Source organism: Miscanthus floridulus, chromosome 7 (genome assembly GCF_019320115.1).
Source record: "Miscanthus floridulus cultivar M001 chromosome 7, ASM1932011v1, whole genome shotgun sequence".
Taxonomy (NCBI): domain Eukaryota; kingdom Viridiplantae; phylum Streptophyta; class Magnoliopsida; order Poales; family Poaceae; genus Miscanthus; species Miscanthus floridulus.
The window spans coordinates 53,979,544-54,006,782 of NC_089586.1; the positions used below are offsets into that span (position 1 = coordinate 53,979,544).

General features: G+C 40.1%; 2 protein-coding genes and 1 pseudogene across 3 annotated transcripts; 2 read left to right on the plus strand and 1 right to left on the minus strand.

The window, feature by feature from the left end:
- The first annotated feature begins 828 nt into the window (after positions 1 to 828).
- On the plus strand, positions 829 to 9,073 carry LOC136467006 (peroxisomal fatty acid beta-oxidation multifunctional protein-like). 2 transcript variants are annotated; one of them, XM_066465564.1, is made up of 18 exons: positions 829 to 1,094; positions 1,221 to 1,292; positions 1,994 to 2,056; positions 2,163 to 2,219; positions 2,334 to 2,401; positions 2,490 to 2,571; positions 2,677 to 2,732; positions 3,741 to 4,043; positions 4,371 to 4,457; positions 4,726 to 4,900; positions 5,590 to 5,711; positions 5,865 to 6,028; positions 6,222 to 6,476; positions 7,040 to 7,161; positions 7,294 to 7,415; positions 7,524 to 7,672; positions 8,347 to 8,485; positions 8,755 to 9,073. In XM_066465564.1, the coding sequence occupies exons 1-18, from the start codon at positions 995 to 997 to the stop codon at positions 8,800 to 8,802; spliced, it is 2,184 nt and encodes a 727-aa protein (XP_066321661.1). In that variant the 5' UTR covers positions 829 to 994; the 3' UTR covers positions 8,803 to 9,073. The 2 variants fall into 2 exon arrangements, with proteins under 2 accessions (XP_066321661.1, XP_066321660.1); XM_066465563.1 differs by having other exon boundaries at positions 2,163 to 2,401.
- Positions 9,074 to 9,168: 95 nt separating this feature from the next.
- On the plus strand, positions 9,169 to 16,280 carry LOC136467009 (peroxisomal fatty acid beta-oxidation multifunctional protein-like). Its single transcript, XM_066465565.1, has 3 exons — positions 9,169 to 9,303; positions 9,392 to 9,463; positions 16,156 to 16,280. Exons 1-3 carry the CDS (start codon positions 9,216 to 9,218, stop codon positions 16,278 to 16,280), a joined length of 285 nt encoding a protein of 94 aa, XP_066321662.1. The 5' UTR covers positions 9,169 to 9,215.
- A 40-nt stretch (positions 16,281 to 16,320) lies between these two features.
- On the minus strand, positions 16,321 to 23,734 carry LOC136467007 (protein tesmin/TSO1-like CXC 7; annotated as a pseudogene).
- Positions 23,735 to 27,239: the final 3,505 nt, after the last annotated feature.

Sequence of the window (27,239 nt, forward strand, 5' to 3'; positions counted from 1 at the left end):
TAATTAATCGGTCGTTAGCACATATGGGTTACTGTGGCACTTAAGGCTTTTCATGGACTAATTAGGCTTAAAAGATTCGTCTCGCGATTTTGCCGAGAACTGTGTAATTAGTTTTTTTCGTTTACATTTAGTACTCCATGCATATGTCCAAACATGCTCTTTTACTGGTAGGAGGTAAAAAATTTTGGAAACTAAACACGCCCCTAACGAAGAGGAAAAAAATTAGGTAAGGTTGCTTGGTTAGCTAGTATTTTTTGAAAAACAATAGCTAGCATTTTTTTTGAATGTCAACTCACTCAAGCTAACTATGGACCTGTTTGATTAGTCAGGGCTAAAATTAGGTAAGGTGCCCATTTGAGACCAGGCTAATTTTAACAATTTTTAGCTAGTTAATAATTAGCTCTTGAACATGCCCTGTTACTGAGTGTCAGTGAATCTTGTGACTTGAATCTAAAACAAAACTTTAAGATCTATTCTCTCCGTCCCTAAATAACTATCGTTATTGGTGTACTTGCCACAAGTTTGACTCAATTTGTAGAAAAATTACAATATTTGATCTCCAGACAAATTTATTAAAAACTAGATTCAAAGATCTTTTCAATAATAATAATTATATACCATAAATATTAATATTTTTAATATATATTTAGTCAAAATTATTTCTTAAAAATCTAAAACGACACGTATTTTGCCACATAGGAAAGGAAGTACTTGCAACGAAAAATACCACACCAGTACACCACACCCACTCGAGTCGACCCACACATACCGCACCGGCCAATAAATCGGCGGCCCCCCGTGAGAGCCAACTCATCAGCCGAGGCCCGAGTGGTCGTGCCGTGGAAGCTTTGGTCTACTCTTCCCAATCCACCGTCGTCTTCTCTCCTTGTCCCACTCTCCCACCCTTCCTCCATCGTTCCCCTTTCTCTGTCTCGCGGAGTCGCGGCGATCCAGCCACCGAGCACGAGCGTCCTACGCGCCGCGGACCGTGCCCATGGCGGCGGGGTCGATCCGGGTCACCATGGAGGTGGGCGCCGACGGCGTCGCGCTCATCACCATCGCCAACCCGCCGGTCAACGCGCTCCACCCCATCAGTAAGCGACTGACCGACCGACGCCTCCTTCTTCCTCGGTGTTCAATTCTGCCGTGATTTTCGTTTCGGCGGAGTTCCGTTTTTTTTGCGGTCTAATCCCGTCGTGCTCTCCAACCCTCGCCTGCAGTCATCGCCGGGCTCAAGGACAAGTACGCGGAGGCCATGCGCCGTGACGACGTCGAGGCCATCGTGCTCACCGGTCAGATCTCTCATCTCTCCTCTTCATTCATCTCTCCTCTTCATTATTTAATTTGGTCTTCTATCAACTATCATTAGATAATATGGCCCTGTTCGTTTCGCTGAAATTTAGAGGAAAACATTGTTCGTTCGCTGAAAAGGACTGCCGAAGTAATTCAATATCTCCTTTTATATTGGGGAGTGGGGATCTTGTCTCTACTCTCTGTAGTATACCAGCCATTTTAATGTTTGGTGCTATCCACGGACCACGTTTGATATGGATAGTCGTGGAAACGTCGCTTTCCTAGTTTTCTACTATTTCTGCTCACCCCAGTCCACCTTGAACTGCCTACTTACTTGCCAGTTGCGTTGGCCTCTTGAGATATCATCTTGCTCAAGTAGGCAGAGATAGAACTTAAGTGGTGGAAACAAGAAAACAGGGCCGTTGTTCTATACTTGATACTTGATAATAGAGCTTTGCATTGAAATGCTCCTCGACAACGCTGGGCAGATATTTATGTATCTGCTCTACCTTTCTAGTAAACTGAAAGTATCCTGATACCTTTTCAAGTTGTTCGACATAACTCACATTTTTAACCCTTTTTTTCTTGTTTAATTGGTAACTAATTTGGACGTGCTGCCAAATCCGTACACTAGACTGGTATGTGAAAGAGATGTTCTGTTTCTGATTCTTGTCATTGTCCTGGATTCTGAATTGCCTAGGTGCTGGAGGCAAGTTTTGTGGAGGATTTGATATCAACGTTTTCACAAAGGTTCATCAGACTGGTAACGGAATGCCTTTCACTTGTGCTGTTGTTAGTTCTATGCTAGGCTTTCTGCTTATGGGGAGCTGTTTGCCTGGGCTTACACGTGCAACATTGGTGGCATGCAGGGGATGTATCACTTATGCCGGATGTATCTCTCGAGTTTGTGTCAAACATGATGGAAGGTATAGTTTTTTGCCACATCACTTGTATAGTTGTATGTCACTTAATCTTTTTTTTTTTGCATTTGCTTTCATTACCAATATCACAATTCCTGGACCCATTTTTTTTTTTTGCAGAGGGCAAAAAACCTTCTGTTGCAGCCATTCAAGGTCTTGCGTTGGGTGGTGGCCTAGAGTTGACTATGGTATGCCACTTCTGCCAGATGTTGTTGATTGTTAAGCTTGCAGCTGAACCTAGTCTAAATCCATTGCATCCGTAAATGACATGTTCAGGGTTGTCATGCTCGGATATCTACTCCTGAAGCTCAACTTGGATTGCCAGAGCTGACCCTTGGCATCATCCCTGGATTTGGAGGTATGGATATATCTGTGCCTGAACAGATAACTATTTCTCCAGTTACCCTGCTTTGTATTGGATTCTATCATGTCTTGGATCTAACTGTGTTAACTTATTATCTAGGTACCCAACGTCTGCCGAGGCTTGTAGGTCTACCCAAAGCAATTGAAATGATGCTGGTGAGTAATTGAGTTCATCTGTTTCTTGTATAAGTGAATTCTTCTTTTTAACTTGGTAAAAACTCATTTACTAAACTCTACAGTTTTCCCCCATGACATCAACCTTGATTTCAGTATATTATTTTAGGCTGTAAGTAATTGTAAGCTACTGAATTGTATGGATGGTGTCCATGTGGACGGGGAAGTGGGTCCAGGAGTTGAATTATTATGGTGTCCAGGGTAGGAAAGGGATGAAACAACCAGTAACAATTTAGCCAATGGCAGAACTGGGCGGATGGGAGGCTTAAGGGAAGATGTCTAAAGAGGCAGACCCAGTGCCGGAGGCTCCCACATGAGTGGGGTCTGGGGAAGGGAAAAACTGAGGCAAGCCTTCCCCCCGCAAAATCTGCGGAGGCTGCTTTGAACCCGCGACCTGGTGACTTAGTGAGACAGCTCTCACCACTGCACTAGGCTGCTTAAGGGAAGATGTCTGAAGGGGATATTTTAGTGGGTACTTGTCCATAATCATATGCTTGTTCCAGAAGAATATATAATAGCTCACCTTCACTATTACAGATTCACCCTGTGATATTTGCTTGTTTCTATAATATAATCATGCGAACTTTTTGGGTCAAATGTAGATAATTTCCATACTCGAAACTAGGCAATGTCAAATTGTCCACACCGAATAGTGAAGCCACGTCTTGTTGCTTTAGAAAATTTTGGCATATTGAATTTAATATTTGACTGCTTAGTCTGATATCAAGCGATGAACAAATTCGGGGAAAAAAAAAGAGAGACCATAAATATGAATCTTTGCTTAAATCTTTAATGTGTGTATTTATTTCTACCATAGCCTTCATTTAATTCAAGAGAAGCCAATCAGTAGGCATCCAGTTACTTATTTTGTGAACTGTGGATGTAATGACCTGTCTGTAAACAAGTTCCATGTTTTTAGTTAATTACTGTAATCATCTAGCATGTGATGTTTCAGTCTTCTGAATTGGACATCTGGTATGACTTTAACAGCAAAGTAAGTTCATTACGGCAAAGGAAGGGAAGGAACGTGGTTTGATTGATGCCCTTTGCTCTCCTGATGAATTGATAAAGACATCACGTCTTTGGGCTCTGGAAATTGCTAATTCCCGTAAACCTTGGATGAGATCTCTTGGCAGAACAGATAGGGTTGGATCACTATCTGAAGCTCGTGCTGTATTAAATGCAGCAAGACAGCAAGCAATGAAGATTGCACCAAACATGCCACAGCACCAGGCCTGCCTTGATGTAATGGAAGAAGGCATATTATATGGAGGCCAAGCTGGTGTTTTGAAGGTATGTGTCTGTACCTGTCTCGTTCAAATAGGGAATTGAGGCGAGAATATCTACTATTTTCAACTTCTCTTAGTTATACAGCTAGTTCGGCATCTTATTTCTCAGGAATTTCCATAGGCTATGTAAAACACTTAAATATATATATTAAATAATCCTGCAATGGAGTGTAGGCTATCTTAGCTTTATTTTGGCATTTGTGCTGGGATCAATGCTCTTTGACTAAAAATAGTAAACACCCTGCAATAGTGGATGATGCATTCCTGTTTCTTCTGCTTTTAACTATATAGACTATTTACATGTTTACTTAACAGACACCAATAAATGCAGGAAGCCAGGGTTTTCAAGGAGCTGGTGATAGCACCAACATCAAAGGCTCTTGTCCATGTTTTCTTTGCACAACGTTCCACGACAAAGGTTGTCCTCCAGTGTAGTTTACCTTTCTTTTATGATTTACCATCAAATCATCATCCAGTCCTTGAATACCTTCAAACCTTAGATGCATCACCCTTTCTTTTTAATTATTTAGAAATGATCTGATGTTTATATGCAGAATTTGTTCATTTGTATTGTAGTAACATGACTGGTTTTCTTCAAATAGAAAAAATAGTAAAAAAACTGTAGATGAAGTCAAGTTCAGTGAAGCTAAATTACTGCAGTGATTTATGCTGCTGATTATGTATAGGTGCCAGGTGTAACTGATGTTCAACTGAAACCAAGGCCAATTAGAAAAGTTGCTGTTATTGGTGGTGGTCTGATGGGCTCTGGAATTGCTACATCACTTCTTGTTAGCAACATTTCTGTTGTGCTCAAGGAAGTAAACCCTCAGTTTCTGCAAAGGGGAGAGAAAATGATAGCAGGTCAATCTCTTTATACAGCTGTTGCATTTCTTGAGAAAATGTTCTAGTGTATCTAGGGATGAAAACGGACGGAAACGGGCGGAAAAACTCTCCCATTTCCGTTTCTATATTTTTCGCGGAAACGGGATCGGGTTCGGGAAAAAAACGGAATTAAAAACGGATGGGGATATACGGAAATACGGAAACAGACAAATACGGATGGAGAGCTGGAAAAATAAGTTAGAATAACATGATCAAATATTCTTGAGTATACATGAACAAAGTCACAAAATAATATACACGTACGAAATTATCGGTCCAATATTCACTAGTATACCATGTGTTAACATGAATAATTTGTGATTAGTAGGTTTATGAACATATCAATTTCTAGACATATCTCACATAGATTGAAAACGGGATGAAAAACGGAATAAATACGGGTCAATTCTGGATAAAAACGGGATCTCGCGGAAACGGACCGGAAAACCCCTTTCCCGTTTCCGTAAATACGGAAACAGGATCCCACAAATACGAAAACGGACGGAAGAAAGTAGAAAACGGAACAGGTCGGAACGGGATTTTTTCCGTCCGTTTTCAACCTTAAGTGTATCTATGCCTTTTTGAGTTCTCCATGTGCTTGAGCTTTAGGATCTTAAAGTTAAATTTATAAGTTACCTTACTAGTAAATCTAACAATCTTTGTAACAGGTAATCTTGAGGGCCTGGTCAAAAGAGGTTCACTAACAAAGGATAGGATGCACAAGGCATTGTTGCTTCTCAAGGGCGCTTTGGATTATTCAGATTTCAAGGATGTTGATATGGTTATTGAGGTTAGTGTTCATACGTTTTTTGAATCTGTTGTGATTGAACTACATTTTGTGTTCATGAATCTCATGAGAACTGTATTTAGTTACATAATTCATGTGTACATGCTCATAGAATATTTGTTTGTTAGGTTGTTGTGACACATTCCTCTCTTGTAGGCTGTTATCGAGAAGATTCCTTTGAAGCAATCAATATTTTCTGACATTGAGAAAATCTGTCCGAAACATTGCATACTTGCGACAAACACATCCACCATTGATTTGAATGTTGTTGGCGAGAAGACAAATTCTCAAGATAGAATTATAGGGGCTCACTTTTTCAGGTTCGTGAATTCTGATTACTGGATTTGTGGAAGATCTTGAATACTAGTGTTGCAAAAGAGTACGAGTATGCTTATGAATTATGGATTAACACATTTGTTAAAATAAAAAAAACATGTACTGCAGTTTTCCAGTTGAACTACAGATTTCTAATAGCCACAGGTTGCTAATGCTATTATGCTATGTTATTTTCAGCCCTGCTCATATTATGCCCTTGCTTGAAATTGTCCGGACGGAGAAGACATCACCACAAGCTATCCTTGATCTCGTCACCGTTGGGAAGATAATAAAGAAAGTCCCTGTTGTGGTCGGCAACTGCACAGGATTTGCAGTCAACCGTACATTTTTTCCTTACACACAGGGTTCTCATCTTCTAGTCAGTCTTGGTATTGATGTTTTCAGAATTGATCGAGTAATAAGCAGCTTCGGCATGCCAATGGGACCTTTTCAGTAAGTGCTTTGCTCTGTTTCCTAACATTTGTATGTAGTATTAGATGGCCATTATAAATGTTCATCTTGAAAAAGGATTTAATTGTACAAAATTACGTAGGAAGTGCAATTCATACAAAAGGTTAATGAAACTATCCTTGTGAAGTCATACCACATTTTTTTACTAATGGCACTGTACATGTGCAATGTTAGAAAATAAACTGACATCCTGTCAACACGTGGGCCAGGCTTCTGATTATATCCTTATTGGTTGAACCTAGGTCAAATTAAAATGTAGATAGTGCTATTCTGGGACTTGAACCATTGTGAGTGTATTCAGTACTAGATTATTGGTCCAAATTATCTTCCTTTTCCAGATGGGAATCAACCATCACCTGGACAAAGAATAATGTGACATCTTTAGTATGCTGTGCTCTGCCTTAGCTAGCTTGTTAAAATGAACACTGCAGATCTGAGGCACTCTGTTGATTCTTAAATGGCTATTGTTGGTTGACTGTTCTAAATTTTGCTTCCATGATTCATGTGAGTTCTTATATTTGACATTTTTCCTTGCTGCCCTGTAGACTCCAAGATGTGGCTGGGTATGGAGTGGCCTTGGCAGTAAAAGATATCTACTCTGATGCCTTTGGGGAAAGAAATTTGGAATCTAACCTCGTGGACTTGATAGTAAAGGATGGACGACAGGGTATACTTCTTAACCTACTTTTGCTTATTTCATAATTTGATCCCTATATGATGGCACAAACCATTCAATAGATGAATGCACATTTTGTATATTTTTCTTGAGAAGTGAAATTTCCAAATTACTGTTTTACAGGGAAGGCAAATGGCAAAGGTTACTACATTTATGAGAAGGGCGGGAAGCCAAAGCCAGACCCAAGTGTTATGCATGTGATCGAGGAGTACCGAAAGCAGGCAAACGCAATGCCTGGTGGAAAGGTATTGTTTTCTCACTCCTGTCTAACACATGGCTTGTGCATTTATTAGAATTTTCATTCTATTCCTGTGTTGAGTAAGATCCTTATTTGACAAAATTATATGTTGCAGCCTGTTACTTTATCGGATCAAGATATTTTGGAGATGATTTTCTTCCCAGTTGTGAATGAGGCATGCAGGGTTATGGATGAAAATGTTGTAATTCGAGCTTCTGATCTTGATATTGCTTCTGTTCTTGGAATGGGCTTTCCCAAATACAGGTAAGAATTGCTTGAACTTTTAACTGTGTTTATTTATATAGTTACTTCTGTACAAAATGATTTTTTTTTTACTTTATTCCATTGAACCTGCAGTTTTTCATCCCTGGCACATTCATTTTTGCTCATGTTTGCTGAATGAATTTACAATTTGAATTCATGAATCCCAAATCTCACTAAAACCACAGGTTGATGATACTCCTGGAGGAACACTTAATAGATCATATATAGACAATGCGATGGGTGGGATTTGCAATTTCTGGAAATAAACTTAAGCGGCATGTCTTAAAATTTAGCACCTTGCTAATGCACTGGACCACTGGTACAACAAATGTACCTACTCTAATAATTAAGCGGGCTAAGCTATGATCCTATGATTGTGGGGCATATGGTATCTAACATGTGTATAGTTTATCTAGTTACTGATCTGGTTCCTCATTGTTTGAAATGTCTGATACTCCTCTATACTTGACTTATACATAGTTCTGCAGAGAGTTGTAATTAATATTGAACCTAATTCTATCTAGTGTCAATACAAGCTAAACCTCTTTTAATGCAATGATTATTGTCCATTTACCATTTATGCATTTCGACATTGTATTGTTTATGGATTTAAGGAGGTGTGGTGCCTATTATGAGTATTTAGTTTGAATTTACTTTTTTTTTTTTTTTTGCAGGGGTGGTCTTGTCTTCTGGGCTGACACTGTTGGAGCACCTTACATACATTCGAAGCTAAGCAAGTGGGCTGAAATTTATGGTCCCTTCTTCAAACCATCATCGTATTTGGAACAACGAGCTAAAAGTGGTGTACCATTGGTAAGCTCTCACTGTCAACACTCTCATGAGTGTGTACCTTATAGGACGTCTGATTCTTTGCTAATCAACGTTGGGAGTGCAATTTAATATAGATGCACATAGATTTTTCTATTTTGATATAGATGCGAATTTACCTTTGGTCTTGTGCTAATCATTTAGCATAAAGTTACCGATTTGTCTAGAGTACTGCTGTTGCTGCAGAAAATAGTGTGACGCTACGACGAGAACAGGCTGTTCGTCATGCTAACCATTTTTTATATTCTCCGCAGAGCGCACCAGGAACATCGGAGCAAGGTTCGGCGAGGTCACGCATGTGAGGGGCTTTATTGGGCAGAAGAATACAGAATACTGGTGGGATGAGCCAGACAGCTTCTTCGCAGATCAAAACTCCTCCGTGAACACAAAATTAGGCACAGAAATGATGAAAAAAAAATAAATGGGTTTGTAACAGTTTTGATGCCTTGAACTGTAACTATGGTAGAGTTTCTGTGAACAAAGTGGCATGCATTAATTGTGCCTGTATGTCGCTGTCATGTGTACAACAATGTTCAATACGTATGTAATAAAGAATGGAAATATATGCCGCTATCAGTGCGTCGTCTTCTCGTGCTAATCGCTTGCACCAACCAGGTACCAGTGCTATCAGTGTTGCACCAACCAGAGGTATACCGTGATCCAGCGAACAAGAACAACCAGGAGTCAGGACGGCCGGGCCGTGGCGGCGGGGACGATGATGCGTGTGACAATGGAGGTGGGCGCAGACGGCATGGCGCTCATCACCATGTGCAGCCCGCCCGTCAACGCCCTACACCCCGCCAGTAAACAACGCCCGCTTTTCCCCTTCGCCTCTTTTCGACTTGTTTCCTTACGCCTGATGGCCCCGTCGTGCTCGGTGCTCCGATGCAGTCTTCGCGGGGCTCCGGGAGAAGTACGGCGAGGCCATGGCCCGCGACGACGTCAAGGCCATCGTGCTCACCGGTTAGGCCTCCTCTCACTACTCAATTCCGCAGCAGGGACGACGACATCAAGGCCATCGTGCTCACCTAATAATTCTACAAGCCTAGCCTAACACATCAAAGCAAGCCTCCTATATAATTGTAGTGACCAAGAAAGAACAAGCTACACTAGTTCACTCAAACTAAACAAGGCTAATTAAACAACAAATCGAGCTGCACAAGTAAAGCAACTACTTGAATTACACTACTAAACTAGCCGGCTAATTTAGCAACTACACAAGCAATCAAATGGACAAGTAAATAGCTTGAGAAGAAGTGAGAAAACCACAAGACTGATGAAAAAATATTTTTTTCTCTCGAGGTTTGGCTACTTGCTAGCATCCTACTTGCAAGACTTGACTCCACTAGAGTTTCTCTTCACCAACTCCTGTGGGGATGGGCACAAAGTCACCATCCCGAGTCCCCGCACAATCACCAAGCGGCACTTGATGCATTTCAACAACACAGTCCCCTAGGTAGGGATGAAAACGGATCGGATACGGACGGATATCACCGATATTACATTTGTTTTCATATTTCTGTCCGGATTCGGATTCGAATACGGATAGTGTCAACTATATCGGATAGGATACGATTGGATATCGACATCATAAATATGTGATTTGAGTATTCGGATACGGATACGGTATCGGATGTTGGATATCTGGACTCGGATACGGACAGATCTCAACTCCTCTAAACGGATTCGGTTTCGAATACGGTCGGAAAATATCCGTACCGTTTTCATCCCTACCCCTAGGTGATGGCAAACACCAAGAATAATAAGAGCACTTCAACAACAACGATCTTTAATGCCACAAGATGCAAACTCTCAATGCAATACAGCCATTGTTTAGTTCCCCCAAACTCCCAACTTTGGCACTATGTAAAAAGAAGATTCCTCGTCACATCAAACTTGCGGTACATGTATGGAGTACTAAATGTAGATGAAATCAAAAACTAATTGTACAGTTTGGTTGAACTTTGCGAGACGAATCTTTTGAGCCTAATTAGTCAATGTTTGGACAATAATTCATAAATACAAACGAAATTGCTACAGTGTTTATCGTTACATCAAACACTGTGCGAATGCCGAATCCGGCCGGAACTAAACGCGCCCACACTAGATTTCTCTCCAATCTCACTCAAAGTCAATCTGAAGCAAGCAAGATGTGAGAGAGAGGTTCTTGAGCTCTAAGGATGGATGAAAGTCAGTAAAATTGGCCAAGAGAGCCTCACACGTCGAGCACACACTTAGTAGCTTCTACGTGGGTGGCGGTCTGACCACGATGCCTCCAATGGACACCTGTAGAAATCAATGGTCGGCTGTACAATTTAAAAAAAAAACTCCCTCCTCTTTATCTGGTGCAACTCCGGTGATCCCACCGAACAAATCCGATAGCCCCACAAACTATTTGCAGAAGATTTAGGGACCCACTAGAAAGGTCCAGTGATCCACACATGACCCCACCGGACTGAGCGCATGTGCACAGAAAATATGCTCGTGCCTCTGCTCTATATGATGGAACACCTGGCGGTAGGACCATGCAATCCGCACGCTATGGTGGACACGTGGCCACACACATCGGAGTAAACGCCTCAGTTGGAAAACGTTTTCCCGCGAGCACTCAGAGCTAGGCCGCCCTAGCGGTCAGACCGCATGAAGAGCCAGTCAGACCTCGAGGCCTAACAGAAGCAGCCCACCAGCAAGTCTTAAACACATGCCGTGAGAAGGCCAAACTCTGTTGCTTTCCCCTCCAGGCGCACCGGATAAATCCGGTGAGTGCACAGAAATTGCACTAAGCCTTCCTCTCAAAGCCTTTTAAATGTGCCAACTCCCAACAAGTGTTCAAATGAACACCAACACTTCAAACACATGAGTTAGTATTTTCAAAATATTTTTCAAAGATTTTCTCTTGCTTCCTCACCACGTCACTAGGTGTAATGCACATGCATTATTAGTCATCACCTAGTGGTACTAGATAACCGTAATTATTTTAGAGCTCCCCTCTTAATAGTATTGCTATCTATCATAAATCCGATCGTGTCCTCTACTTGCACCTTGGCTGGTGAAACAAAATCTCTATGCATATACCTTTGCCTTCGAGCTTGTTTCCATCTCCATTTCACTTCTCTAATGTTGAGCACTTCCACATGGTCATGATCATCATATCCACCATCTTATAGCCTTGCTCAACTCCTTCGTGTGAACCTAGCTCAATCATCTCTATTGAAAGCATTAGTTTACTAGTTATCACTCAATTACTAAAACTAAATTAGGGCTTGCAGTCACTCGACACCCTAAGTCCACAAAATCGCCTCATCTTCGGATACATGTAGGGTAACACATTCCTCATAATCTTGGGGCGTGGGATGAATGGCAGTTTGATCTGAAGGTCACTAGTCACTTCACTTGGATTCATGGACCAACCTCCAGTTACTATAAATACGGGGTTACCTCCTCACTCTCAAGACAACCAAGAAGAAGAGAAGAGCTCCAATACACTTTTAGTAGTAATAATTGTAGGATAGTTTAGCTCCTAGGAGTTAGAGTGAGTCTAGCTAACTTAGAACCATACCAAGTAGAGAAATATTTTAGAAACCTTGCGCTCACTCGTTGCTCTCCCAAGGTAGCTATACCTTTATCTTTATTTGAGTTGCTCTCCTCTCTTGTGTGACACTACCTGTCTATCTATTGTTCACCCCACTAGACTCTGGTATATTAATTATGATATAAGAAAAATATTTTTTTTATAAATATTCTTAGCCATCACTGAAAGGTCCTAAATAGCTAGAGAGGGTGAATAGCCTATAAAAATCTCTACAAAATCACTAGAGCAAAGGGTTAGTAACCTAAATGACGAATTACAATTTTGCTATAGCTCTACAAGGGTTGTAAGCCACCTATACTAACAATTCTAGTTGCTAAGATCACTAAGCACACACAAGGCTATGTCTCTACTTCACTAACTAGTGAGCTAACTAATTACAACTAGATTACCAACTAAGTTACACTAGCTACTTAACTACCTCTACACAATATATTTCTAGGAATGTAAATACAAGAGGTAGAGAGATGTATACCGCGCGTGGCAAGCGAGACGATCAATCAATATGAATACCAATGAACACCGGGAGATATTCAAGAGACAAGTGACACACGATTTTTCTCCCAAAGTTCACGTGTTTGTCCGACACGCTAGTCCCCGTTGTGTCGACCACACACTTGATAGTTCGCGAGCTAATTGGCACCATGCCAAGCCCACACTAGGGCGCCACAAGAAACTACCCAAAGTGAGGGTAACTCAATGAACACGAGCAATTTACTATAGTACATTTTAGCTCTTCGCCGGGAGAAGGTCAAGAACCCGCACAAATCACCTGGGAGATGGCCACGAACAATCATCAACTCGTGCCAATACTCCTCCGTTGCTCCAAGCCGTCTAGGTGACGGCGACCACCAAGAGTAACAGGGAATCCGCATCCACAACGATCCCCTAAGTGCCACTAGTTGCAATTACTCAAGTAAATGCACTAGGAATCACTCCCAATCTCACTTTGATGTTGAATCAATGATGGAGATGAGTGAGAGAGATTTGGCTCAGCTCAAAGGATGCTATCACATGTAAGAATGACCAAGGGAGTGAGCCAAAACCATCCAAGCTCTATTTATAGAGCCCCCAAAAGATAGAGCCGTGATTCCCTCGGGGCGGCTTCGGACCCGCACACTATCCACGGTGTGGGTACGGACCGTTGATCGGCGCCACGTGTCCTCGCGTTCAACCGCGTTCGTCAGATCCCAACGGCTAATTCCAACCGCGCCAACGGCACTTAGTCAGTACAATCGGACCGGACCCTCAGCGCCTACGGATCTGGTTGCTCCAATTTTCATGCAGAGAGCTCCCCGAGAGCGATTTTGGCTCCGGACCTAGTTTGCTCCTGGCTACCAAACCACGCACGATGCGAGTCCGGATCTCCTCCAGGCACCACATCGCCTCCTCGCTTGAACGCGTCGTAGCCGGACCAGCGTGCCTGAGTCCGGACTCGCAGCGCGCTAGAGTCTGGAGCGCGCCTCCTCTCTGCCGTTGCTGCTACTAGCCACCGAACCCATGGGAGATGGTCCCGACCTGCCCCCGAGCAAGGTCCGGAGCAACTGCCGCTACCCTCTAGCCAAGGGTTTGGTTCTGGACCAGCCCTAGCCAGGGGCCATACCCCCTGCAGCCAGTAGGGTCCGGTTCACACCTCCTTCTCCTTTTCTTTTTCTATTTCTTCAACCACTTCACCCTTGCTTCCAAATTGCTAACCACAAAGTGTATAACTCATGTGGACGTGTGTTAGCATATTTTCAAGCATTTTTCAAGGGTTAATTTGTTAGCACACTAGATCCTAATGCATATGCAAAAATCATTTCACCTAGTGGCACTCAATAACCGCTTAGCCAAAGATTTCTTCCTCTTAATAGTACAGGCTATCGATCCTAAATACACTCACACCCTCTATGATGTTTTGAGTGCCAAAACAAAAACATATTCGATACCTTTGCCTCGATCAACACTTGGTTTTTGTTTTTCTCTTTCTTCTTTTCTAAGCTAGAGCACTTGATCATCTCTTTTGGTCACCACCATGACCATCATCTAGCTCCACCACTTGGTGTGTACCACCCTATCTCATATCCAACACTTAATGACAAGGGTTAGTACACTAGCTTTCATCAATTATCCAAAACCAAACTAAGGCTTTTCAACCACTTTTCATGTGGATAAAATAAAGTAAATACAATACACTGAAATACTTCTAGGTGAAATGCTACAACATACTTCTATGCTCTTGCAGAACCCATCCACTTGATCATAAGAAATATCAACAATGACCTAAATAAAGAAATTAAAAAGTTTCTCCATCACATTCATCTCTATATTGGAAACAATCTAATTAACTAATCAAACAAGCTAACATTAAATGGGTGGTTCGGTACCAACCTTAGAGTAATGTTGGTGATGTGCGACCTTTACAGTTTGGGAGTCTTTAGAACAATTTAGTAAAAAATATCGTATAAAATGAAAAAATTAAATGAAAGAGGTAAGAACCCTACTCTCGATCACATTCAACTCAATATATTGTAAACAATCTAACTAAGCAAAAAAAGCTAATGATTAAATGAGAGGATATACTAACCTTAGAGTAAGTTGGTGTGGTGCAACCTTCAAAGTTTCGGAGTCTCCATGATCAATTAATTGCAAGACGCCCTCTAAAAAGGAACAAAGTTACTTTCCATTACATTCATCCCAAAGATGTATAATGTTTAGCCAAAGATGTAGCTAGTAATTTAAATGATTGCTAGTAACTAATATTTAAACAAGAAATTGATGTGCATACTCTAAAAATTAGGAACTTCCGTGAGCAAATTGGTGAAAATGACCGCAACAATAATGAATCAATGGCGAGAAGTAGAGGGTGAGGAAGAAGAGGGAGAAGAGGCTTAGTACCGTGTCATTTTCATTGTGTTACGAACCAACGACGAAAACTTTATCACTACCAGTTTTACACGGTCGTGTAGGAGAGATTAAGGTACCGAAGGGATGAGCCGAGGAATCGACGATGTCAACGTAGGCCTGCACCACTGAGGCTATTATGATTGAGGTCCAGGTGCGCTAGCCACGGAAGGTAGCGAAGGAGGTAGCGTCAACAACTATATTGTAGAGCTAGAGCCCCGTGACGCACCAGTGGTGTTGTTGTAGACGACCCCGTTCTGAACTGCTGGAATCCTCTACAGTGCATTTGTCACTGGAAGGTGGACCTCATGAGGATCAGGCCCATCCATAAGTAACAAATGCACGTGCGAATTGACTGCGGATGAGTCTAGAACGTGGATTGAAGTGTTGTTGTGCTGCATCTGTTGTCGTTGCATAGGTGAAGGCCGATTTAGTGTACCATATCGGTCCCAATCAAATTGATTGATTGCGACAAGGACAGGACTTGATCGATGAGGTGGACATCAATTCGATCTGTTGCTTTCGACTCCCTTCGTCCCATAAAAAGAGTCGTTATAGGACTTGGTCAAACTTTCTTAGGTTTAATTAGGTTTATAGAAAACATTAGCAAGCATTTGTATCTTCAAATAAGTTTATTATAAAAATAAATTCAACGATCTATCTAATAATACTAATTATATACCATAAATATTAATATTTTCATATATATATTTGGTTAAAGTTAAAAATGTTTGACTTCTTAGGAAACGAGAATGATATTTTTTCTATGGGAAGGAGGCAGTAGGTCATTTTCGCTCGTGGGGATACGACCACCCATTTCACTTTAATTTGTCTATCTATTGGTATTACTTCATTCATAACAAATAACATTCAGAATTACTTGTTCGCAGTCTCCTGCTATTTTGAATTGGCGGCCTACGGCTGTTGGATGAAGACCTAACGAGTGAAACAAGCACTTGACAAGGAGACAGGCCCAATTCCAATAACATTTTGGATTCTGTATAGTTTCCATGATAATCTTTAGCAATGTAAATTTCCACCATAAGATTCAAACAAACTTGTGAGAAGACGGAAAACGATGCAGCATGTCACAAGCAAGCTGTCATGATTTAACCATCCTTTTGAATTACAGAAACAGTTCCTCAACCAGTCCGTGAATGACTTTTTTTTTCTTGTTTTGCAGTTAAACTACAATGTTTCAATATTTCAGCTTCGGAGGACAGCTATGTGCATGGAACGGCTTCTCTGTTTCAGAATACAACTTCACATAACATGGCAACGTATTCACATACTCAGCCTGGAAACTGAAGATTATTTTCAGTAATCAAATCAGGAAGGATCAGCTTTACAGAAAACCAGAGTCAGTCAACTCGAGCATCAAACAATGAATTATTGAATTACTACATAAATGTAGCAGGCAATGTTTTTCTGCCTGCTACAAAACGTCTCATGAATGGTTGTCCTGTTCCTACAAGGCCGGTTGCCAGATATGGCAACAAGGACTATACTATCTATCTTGCCCAATGCCCATTTATGTACAGAAATCATTTGCAGTGCAGGCGTCTTGAAATGAAGAGGCCGAGTTCTGCACCTACTTTTATTTAGCTTCAAATACTATCTTTCGATCCACCATTTGGTGTAGGTTGTTGATTAGTTCTTGGGGTTTCAATAGTGCTTGAAGAATGAAAATTTTCTTCAGCTTCTATTGCAGAAAAAGCAGGTGGTGCTCCATGATGCTGTCCGGCATCCAATTCTCTTGCTGCCTCTAATGAGGATTTGTGTTCTGCGACATAAGCACCAATGTCAAAAATGGAAAGCTCATTTGAATGTAATCATTAAAAGGACATGCATTTGTGGGTATGAGAAGCTGCATCTACTCAATTTTCTATAATAACGATAAGCATATAATAGTTGCATTGCATGAGTCCAAATATTCAGAATTTCTTAGTTTTCACGGAGGACTAGATCCAATAACTGGTGGTCTATGGTTGAGCGAGAAGTGCCAGTTTCTAGGATCTTGGTTATTAGAAAGGAAACAATAGATGGATATATGGAAAAGCATGGGACTCATAGCTTCGGTTCATATTAGCAGGTAAAGTAACAACCTTTTGCATAAATATTTCCAAATCTCATCAATAAATGTTGCGATTAATGAGTGCTAAATTAGAGTCGATTTCCATACATAGGGAAGTAGTCTAGCTCCTGTTTCCAGATGAGATATTCTTTCAGATTTGATGAATCTTAAATGGTCAGATTTGGTGGTTTAAATGTCCCACGGTAGCATTGCATCCACATGTAAAAAATTGAATGACACATTTTATGAAGGCCACAACAATAAGAGACTCACCATTTGTTCTTCCACGTCCGATAATTGCACAGAGATATTGTCGCAGCCCAGTCAATACTAGGTTTTCTTGCACAGCATTTATCTTAGAAATATCTTGATCACACGAAACCAAAGGAAATGAACTTCTATAATCATTTCCAAATGTAGTATTCTGTTCTTCACACATTAGTGCTTGTGTTGTTGGAGATGCAGGCTCATTTCCAAACGTGGTATTCTGTTCTTCACACATTAGTGCTTGTGTTGTTGGAGAAGCAGGCTCATTTGCAAATGTGGTATTTTGTTCATCACACATTAGTGCTTGTGTTGTTGGAGATGCAGGCCTAGAAACATTCGAAGTTTCAGACCAATGGGAGCCCATTTCATTGATGTTCGGTTGATGACTACATCCTTTGCTAAGGATGTCCATCGAGGAGGCTTCTTTGAAGTCCTGCTGTTTGCAGTTACCATTGCTTAACCCATTATTTGACTGGAATCCCTTCTCTTCTGCAATCAAATCAATTTCATTATCTGTAAATACAAGCAACAGAAAAAAAAAAAAGTTAAAAACATATCTAGGGTTATGACAATTAATCGATGTCACTTGTATACAATATACAACTTGCACACATAATTGTGAGGTCAAAGAATAGCATAAGATGCCATATGTTCTCATGTTGATCTTAAATTAAGACACTATGATATTTACCAATATTATTACTTTATTCTCTCTTTTGCGGAGCATATAATGCTAAAAGCTTTGGTCCAGACTGGCTCTGCACTTCTAGTTAACTTACGTGAAGTCTCAAGACTGGAAATAAATATGGTGGGAAATCTAAGGAACTAACAAACAATCTGAAAATGCTGCTAATAAAGAAATTTGAATAACTTGGATTTGAAAAAAGGGACAGGTGTGTACGACTGGGTTAGTGCCTTCTATGTTTCATGCCTTTCTTATTGCCAATGCACAAAACTCTTTCATTGATCTATAGTACTTCACCTAGAACTGATGCTTATGCAAATCTTGTGTTCCTTAAATATTCATAAAAAAAGAAGGAATAATGGACAAAGACTCTATACCAGCTACTGTCGCTGCAGCCATTCTGCAAACCATCACCAATTGCTTGACTAAATCATGGACCTCCCTGAGGTGGATGGTGTTTGCTAGCGGAGACCTGATTTACATCTCATCAGAAGGTACATAGAGTAAACAGAGAGGAGAACAAAATTGTTTGTTACTCCCTCCATTCCAAATTGTAAGTCATTTTGGCTTTTCCAGATACATAGCTTTTGCTGCGTATCTAGATATATATTATGTTATAGATTGTAAGTCTTTCCACCCTCCAACAGCATCTCTATATCTCTATATCTTGTGCGCACTCTAGAGAGCCAACCCCTGCTCTTCATCTTTGGCTAGAGAGAAATCCGGAATAGAGAATGGCAACATTTGGAGATCTAATTAAAGAAGCTGTTGGAGGGCACTTTTTTCACCAAAATCTCTATTCCTACCAATAAGGTAGGATATAAAGAAGCTCTTGGAGTTGCTCTGAGGGGTAGTGCCCTCCAGGATGGCACCAGATCAGATAAGTTTTTTCTCCCTTTATGAAGTAGACCAAAGGGCCTAGAGCACCTTTTGTGTTGGTTGGCTGGGCACTTGAGTAATTCCATGTCCTTAACACGACACCAGCTCATTTTGATCAACTCTTGCGTTATTTAAAAAAAAAAAAAGCTAAATACCTTTCAACCTACCTGTAGATTGGGTTATTTGATTTAGAATTGGCAGCATTGTGCCTATCAAATCCTGTGGAACAGGGTGCTGGTGCAAGCAGTGAAACATCTGCATGGTTACCCTAGCACACAAGAACAGTCACAAAAATAACAGTTAGACAAGTAAATAAGCATTTGTCAAAAAATATATCGTAGAAACAAAGACAATGAAAAGAATGAAACTGCTAGTGTCCTTCAGCAGAAGCATCCAAGGAATAGTGATGTCAATACAACAACAACAACAAAGCCTTTAAGTCCCAAACAAGTTGGGTAGGCTAGAGTTGAAACCCAGCAAAAGCAATCAAGGTTCAGACACGTGAATAAGCTGTTTTCCAAGCACTCATATCTAAGGCTAAGTCTTTGGGTATATTCCATCCTTTCAAGTCTCCTTTTATTGCCTCTACCCAAGTCAACTTCGGTCTTCCTCTGCCTCTCTTGCACATTACTATCCTGACTTATGATTCCACTACGCACCGGTGCCTCTGGAGGTCTCCGTTGGACATGTTCAAACTATCTCAACCGGTGTTGGACAAGCTAGAGTTGAAAGGAATAGTGATGTCAATAACAAGAAGAAATTATCTAGTTAACTCAGTATTTGGTTAAATTCCTTTTGCATCTCAGAATTCATGCATCATGCATGCAGTGTATTTGGTGCTGATCAAATGGTTTGGAAGTAAGAGAACATACCTGTTGATATTGTGTCTCTGGCATGCTTCCTTCAGACTTTATCCTAACACCTAGGGCATCTTCATGAGATCTTTTTCTACTCAGAGAACAGATATACCCTGATGATCCAACAGTACCATTGAATGCTACATTAGCTGCTTGTTGAATGTGATTTCTGTCAGATGCATGGTCCCTTTGAATTGAAGTTTCTGTGTCTTCATTTCCTTCATGAGTTCTTACAGTGCATGCATCTACAATTTTTGTTGCAAAAAACATTTGCTTGGTAGCATTCACAGTACTTCTTTAGGCATCCTGACTTCTTGCAATGACAACCTTTATGGTGCTTTGGTACAAGAGGCACTGCTCCAGAATTATCCTAATAGACAATAGTCAAGTAGTACAGTGGTCACATGCAGCTCAAGCAAAGAAACTAGAGTGTATTGGTTGGGAAATAGCACAAATAAATACAGATTAGGCTCATTTCAGAATTAATTTCAGAAAACAGATAAATATCCTGCTAACTAATAGAGAGAAAAAAAAAAGACCTAGGAAAAATGAAGAATATATTAGCTGTGTAGCATTGGTAAAGACCTGAAAATATTACCTGAGAAGCTTTATTTGGATAGAATCGGTAAAGCTTTTCAGGCAATCAGGCTAGCTAATATCCAGCTTTTCAGGCTAATTTGGATAGGAAAAAGTCTACTTAACCCCCCCCACCTATCATACTTGGTCTACTTCACCCCCTCAACTATGAAACCGTCTGTTTTACCCCCTGAACTATCTAAAACCGTCTGTTTTACCCCCTGGGGCGGTTTTCAGCGGCGGTTTGCTACAGTAACAGCGGGTCAGCGGCGGTGGCGGTGGGTTGCTGCAGTGTCCGTGGTTTTGAATTTTCTTTTTTTTATTTATTTTCGATGAATTTTTGAAAAATCATAGTGGATCATAGAAAAATCTAATTTTATTGGACTCCACGTGAGTAGATCTACATAGTGAATATATAATACGGTATACTTTAGTACAAAATTTTTACTGTAGCCTTAGATTAATTGGAAAATCTAATTTTGTCTGTAATTAATTGGAATAATTCATAGCTGCAGCTTCTATGGTCCAATTGTGGTGAAATTTTTATGGTACGCTAATTATTGTATGCTTGAACTATAGTAAAAATTTCGTACTCATTGGACTATGTATAACTTAGTTATAGATAAATTCTAATTAATTACAGACAAAATTGGATTTTCCAATTAATCTAAGGCTACAGGAAAACAAACGGTTTTAGATAGTTCAGGGGGTAAAACAGACGGTTTCATAGTTGAGGGGGTGAAGTAGACCAAGTATGATAGGTGGGGGGGTTAAGTAGACTTTTTCCAATTTGGATAGTACCGTTAACTCAGTAAGAATATATTACATTGAGGAGAAGAAAAAGAAAACTTGGACTTGGCCAGATGCTGCCTGTTGATCATTCAATTGCTAGGAATGCTAGCTAACAGCGAGCATCCAGGAAAGATCAGCCAGCCAAAATGTTAGCTCAGAGGATGTCATACCCATTTAGTTCCAAGTACAGTAGTAAGCACAATGTGCTAAAGAAACAGAGTTACTAATGCATATGCTATATAAACATCTGCATTACCTTGCTTTGCTTATTTCATTGATAACTAGCAGAAAAACAATCTATGTCAGTAAAAAAACTAAAATAAATTGCCTCTGGAACAGATAGCGAAGACACATGAAACTACTGTTGGGTTCAGATAGCATAATATGATTCTACCAACATGTAACTAAAGAAAACTATTGAAGGATAGTACCTTTCGAACATTGAGTGTATTTGGGCCATTTTCAATTTTAGGTTGAAAAGCAGACGGATTACGTTGACGAATTGCCTCAATTGCTTCGTTTCTGGCGTTCTCATTGCCAACAGTGTTTCCACAATTTGAACAGTTGCAGCCATCACAGTATTGAAGTTCTTGAAAGCATTCACAGTACCTAACAAACAAACACCAAGCCAGCGAGCTTAACCTTTAATGCATAGCAAAACATGCTATATAAAGAAAATATTCAAATAATTACACAAAAGTGCAAACTAATATTACAGCTATTAAGAAAAATACTTGAGATCACCAAACCAAAATATTAAGGTGGGAATAATAGGAATAGCCGGCAAGTGGATGAGAATAGAAAGTGCAAAAGAAATAAAACTACAATAAGACAAAAGGCAACAGGTTTTTATTCCATAAACCAAAATCGAATGTGCAGATATAGGATTGGTGGTTCATTTCCTCTATTTTTAATAGGGTACAGCCTACTGCCCTGTTGTCCACTAACTAAACAAGACCATATAATTTATCTATGTACTGTCTCATTAGTAAAGAGAGCAGAGTGCTCTCAATGGTCAATGCTACCATAGTACCAGTTATACCATCCTCATTGAGTTCTTTTCAATACTCTTAAGATGATAACAAATTGTAGCTAAGAATGGATATCGTTAATGTTTGATGGAGATCCTACCATTTTGCACATAACATGAAAAAGATATCTATTTTCACGAATTTATATTTGCTTTGCTCTATACATGAAAGTGTATGTGAAACAAAAAATAACACTCACATCTTCAAACATTTTGAGTTTCTACAATTACAATGCTTCTTTTTCTTTGGAGTAACACTTTTCACTTCAGTGGAAGGCTTCCTGCAAAAAAAATAGTGTGCAAAGTTCAATGCAAGGAATATGTTTCCAGCAGTATGCTCTTTTTGTTTTTCTAAATGTAAATGAATCATATCACAAGAAAGTAGAAATACAAATTTCTGTAGGAAGACATGCAAGACAAGTCCTGATCATTTATGTTGACAACATTGAAGAATATAACACTTGGTCTGCCCGTAAAAGTTGCAACACTCGACCTTGAAACGTATGTAATGTTTGACCTCAAAGACGTCAACATTTCAAACCAGGTGCCCAAACAACAATATTGAAATGTTGAAGCGCCAATATTAGTGCAAACCATGATAGCCAATAGCAATTTCAGTCATGACACACTTGCCTTTCCACAAGCAAGAAATGTTTAAGCATCAATGCTAATCAATTGCAAACCATGATATGCAAAAACGTATTCATTCACATTTGCCTTTCACACGGCTGTGCAGGGCCATCTGTTTTGATTAGCACAATATGTTCACCCACAAGCTACAATACTAAAAATTACTCTAAGCTCCACTACGCCTCAAACATTCTTACAGAAGTCGTAGGTGAGAATTGCTACTATAGGTGAGACGAGGGAATGGATCCTTCTAACTCTAAGAACCTCATAATTCTTAGAAATATTCAAAAATCTCCAACTCATTTAAACAGAATGGTAGTACCACCAACAACAAGCAACAAGAGGTAAATTAAAACACCTGAGCTAAACCCAACAGGCCACACGAAGCAAGAACAAAACCATATGCAAACACACAAACAAAAGGGAAACAGAATCCCAAGCTGAGGAGGAGCTTCCTCACAGGGGGTTGAAGGCTATCGGCCACTGTCTAGGCACCGGCATCACGGGGGGCCGCCGGCTTGGGCTGCTGCGAAGCCACCGCAGGGGCCTTCGTCTCGCTCGCGGCGGCCAAAACAGGCGGAATCGACAGCTGCTGCGGGTGCTGCTGATTCCGCCCCTGCTCCATCACCCCCACCAGAATGGCACCGAATTAGGTCACAGGCCAGAACGTCGAGGTGGGTTCAGCAATCTGGGCGTCGCGCACCGGCTCAAAAGCCGAATCTTGCTGCGCGAGCTGTCCGAATTGGATAATGAATCCTTTAACAAGGGCGAGTTCATAGACTCAAGCAGAGTCCAAAACTCAATAAACAGCGGGAAGCCGGAGGGCAATAACGGAGCAGATCGAAGGAATCGACCCCAACAAGGGAGATTACGAGGAATTAGATTTGGGGAGAAGATAAGAGGAAAGGCAAAATCTTTCTGGAGTTTGGGATCGAGGAGGGGGTGGTGCTGGGGCTGGGCTGGGGGAGAAGAAGCTACGACGGGGCAATGGAGGGGAGGTTTGGTCTCTCTTCGCAGTTTTTTTTGAATCTGAAGTATTTTAAGCATTTACTCTCTTATTATTTCTCTCTTTGCCAAACTCCTGTACAGGGGAGAGGATGATTTGAATTGGACGGATGGATTTGAATTGATTTGAAAGGTTGGACGGCTGGGGGATTTGGGTACCCGGTAATGTTCGCTTGGTCGTATTTAGCTTATTAGCCAACAAATAATATTTTTCTCTCACACCTAAACCAGCCGACAGTACTTTCAACCATGGCTTTATAAGGTAAACTAGCTCAAATGAATAGGGCGACCGGTTCCATTAAAATTTGAAGTTCGATGAAAGCGATAACAAGGACATAGAAATTGGACTGGTTTTGAATAGGCAGGCTCATTATTCCCATTACTATTCTTCTACTCTAGCATTACCTCTTTTTTCTCTCCATTTTTTACTGCCTCTTTCTTGTTTTTAGTTTTTGGTAAAAAATTGTATCTTCTTCTTCCTTCTTGCGAATACTACCTCATTCATTTAGCTTTATGCTTTTTAGTTTTATTAGGCATAATTAAAAAACTTGAATCTCGCCTACCTACTACTCGGTGACCAACCACGTCACTTAATAGTGCATTTGCCTTTCATAACTCGAATTTTTGTGACATTTATTGGTTGATGATTAATGATTCTTATGAAGATTTATGGGGGATAGAAGTTACATTTTACCCTTTGAAAGACATGCACCAGATATCGAATTAGGAGAAGTATGGTACAAAAATTCAGGACACTGCCAAATAAGTCTGCTAAACACATGGATATTTGCTGCTAACGGTACAATGATTAAGGCCCTGTTTGGTTTCAAATAAGTCACCTACTTATAAGTTAAAAAGTGAAAAAAGTGACTTATTTTGCCAAACACCACCAACTTATAAGTCACCTCTGCTTATAAGTTTTAAGTTGGTTTACCCCTGCTTATAACTTATGAGTCACCCTTTTTCGCGTGGGGCCCACACCTTTAATGAGCTTATAAGTCATCTACAACCAAACAGGCATGACTTATAAGTCACTTGTTTTCAGTCACCTGACTTATAGAAACCAAACAGGACCTAAGCTCATTATACTTTCTACGATTCAAGTCCATTAGAACATCAACACATCCCTTCGAATATAACACTTCAGCTCATAATATTTTTGAAAATATACATCAAATAATTTTTTTTACATATGATAAAATTATGCTTCACTATGAAATTGTTAGCCTTAATCATATGTTTTAATCTATATAATGTTTTAGATATTGATACTCAAAATTGAAAGTGTTTTTAAATCTAAATGGTGTTTAGGTATTTTAAAAAAATCTTAATGATGTACTTTTTGTTTTATCTAACAATGACACATATATTATCGTTCTCATTTAAAAATAATATAAATTTCAAGGTCTTTACTACACAATTGTTTTCCAAAGTACGACAGAATAGATTTAAACACCAAATCTATACCTAATATTAAAGAGCCAAAATTTCAACCCATTTTTTCGTCCACCTCGCTCTAACTAGCCGGACATTGGAAAAAGTATTCATCCCACTAATTTTACTATCCTAAAGCACTTCGTGTTTCGTATGTAACCCAGACTCATGACCCGTGATAATATATGAGTTAGGACAACTCACGTCTAGCACGATGATTCATATGGAGTCAAATTTCAAGACGTATTGGGTCACTCTCTTCGTATCTCATGTGTGATCCCTGAAGACATGACTCCTACTCATAAGAGTTAGAATAATTCTTGTCTAGCAAGGATACGAAGTCCAATTTCTATTCCATTGCAACGAATTGGGCACATTTGCTATTTAATATTAAATTACAAAGAGTTTCTTGATTTGGTATTTTTATTTTTTTGTTTCTATTTATTTCCTACATAATATTAAACTAAAAATATAATATCAAACCGAGAACACATTCTCTACGTCCTTTACTCTCTTTTCCCATTTGTGTCAGATTCTGCATCATATTTAAGTCTAGAATGATTTTTTTTGTTTTGTCTTGCTTTTGTTTTTCTATTCACACCTTTTTTTATCTATTTTTTTTTTCTTTTCTGTCTTGTGTTGTGTCCTTCAAGTCCGATACGGCCAGATTTTTTAAAGGGTATGATCGGTTTTTGTTTTCTGTTTTTTTTCACTTGTGTCTTTTCTCTGTCTCGTTTTCTCCTTTTCTGTTTGAATTTTTTATCACCTTCTCATTCTATTTTTCCCATTTTCCCCATAAATATAAAAACATATAATAAATATAATATATGATCTTTGTGCCATTGATCTTAAGAAAGAGAAATTTCCACCCCAAAGTTGTTAATGCATTTTTATTAGAAACAAAAGTTATTTTATCATAACATGGTTCATCCTATGGTCCAAGTAATCAAAGTTTTTGTATCCAGTCCAATATAAATAAATGTGTCTTCAAATTATATGTATGTATGGGTACATTCTTGACAAGGGCTACCATTTGGGAACTCCATATTTAACCCTTCGAACATATGAATAGTATAAAATTAAAGTTCCGGTACATTTACAAGTAAATATTTCTGTGCTTTGCAAAGTGAGACAAAAAAATCTATCAATATAGTTTTGTAAATTGCTACAATCTTAATAGGACATTGTTATATTATTGCCAACATTAATTTATACTGTGGAAGTCATAGTCATCATAAGATAAACTATACTTTTACAAAATTATATAGAAAGGATAAAAAAATAGATATGTACCATTCTGGTTCTCATTTTCTATGAATGTTTAATAATTTTTATCACATTACAATGTAGGGCATGTTTGCTAGTTAAAATAAAAAGGGAAAATATGGACCTGCAGTATCCAGGCCTCCCGGGAGAAATAATAGAGCCACCGGGCAGTTAGCTGTTAGCCCACCGAAACCTAAAGGAAGACGTGATCCGGCCCACAAACACAGCCTAGCCCGGGGGCGGTGCACGTGGCAAACCAGGGGCGGCACACGGACAGCGCCTGCCGCTTGGTGCCGCCGTGCCGGGCAGGAGGAGGGCACAATCGCGGAGCCGTAGCCTGAAGAGGGTGGAGAGCAGAAGCCGGCGGAGCCATGGCTACCACTCTTTCGTTATCCTCTCCCCTCCTCCTCGGAGCTCCGGCCAGAGGTAAACTGCTCCTTCCCTCCACGATCTCCTCTCTCACTCTCACCCGATCCGCTCCTCGCCTAGCCGTCCTGGTACTGTTTCCAGCGTAGACGGAATTTCAGCTTCAGAGTCCCCGGACCCCGGCTGATTTAGCTACGCAACAAATGGCATGCTCCCTTTGGGTACTGATGAATATGTGCTAAGTTCGCTCAATTTGTTCAGCATAGCATAGTGCATAGTAGTAGCGGTGGCTATCATTTCTGGCAAAAGCCTGCATATCTTATGCATCTGCTGCGTCCATCGAGTCTTGAGGATTAGTGCTGTGAGAGAAGTTGTAATTGGTTTTAGTTAAAAAGGAAGCTGTAAA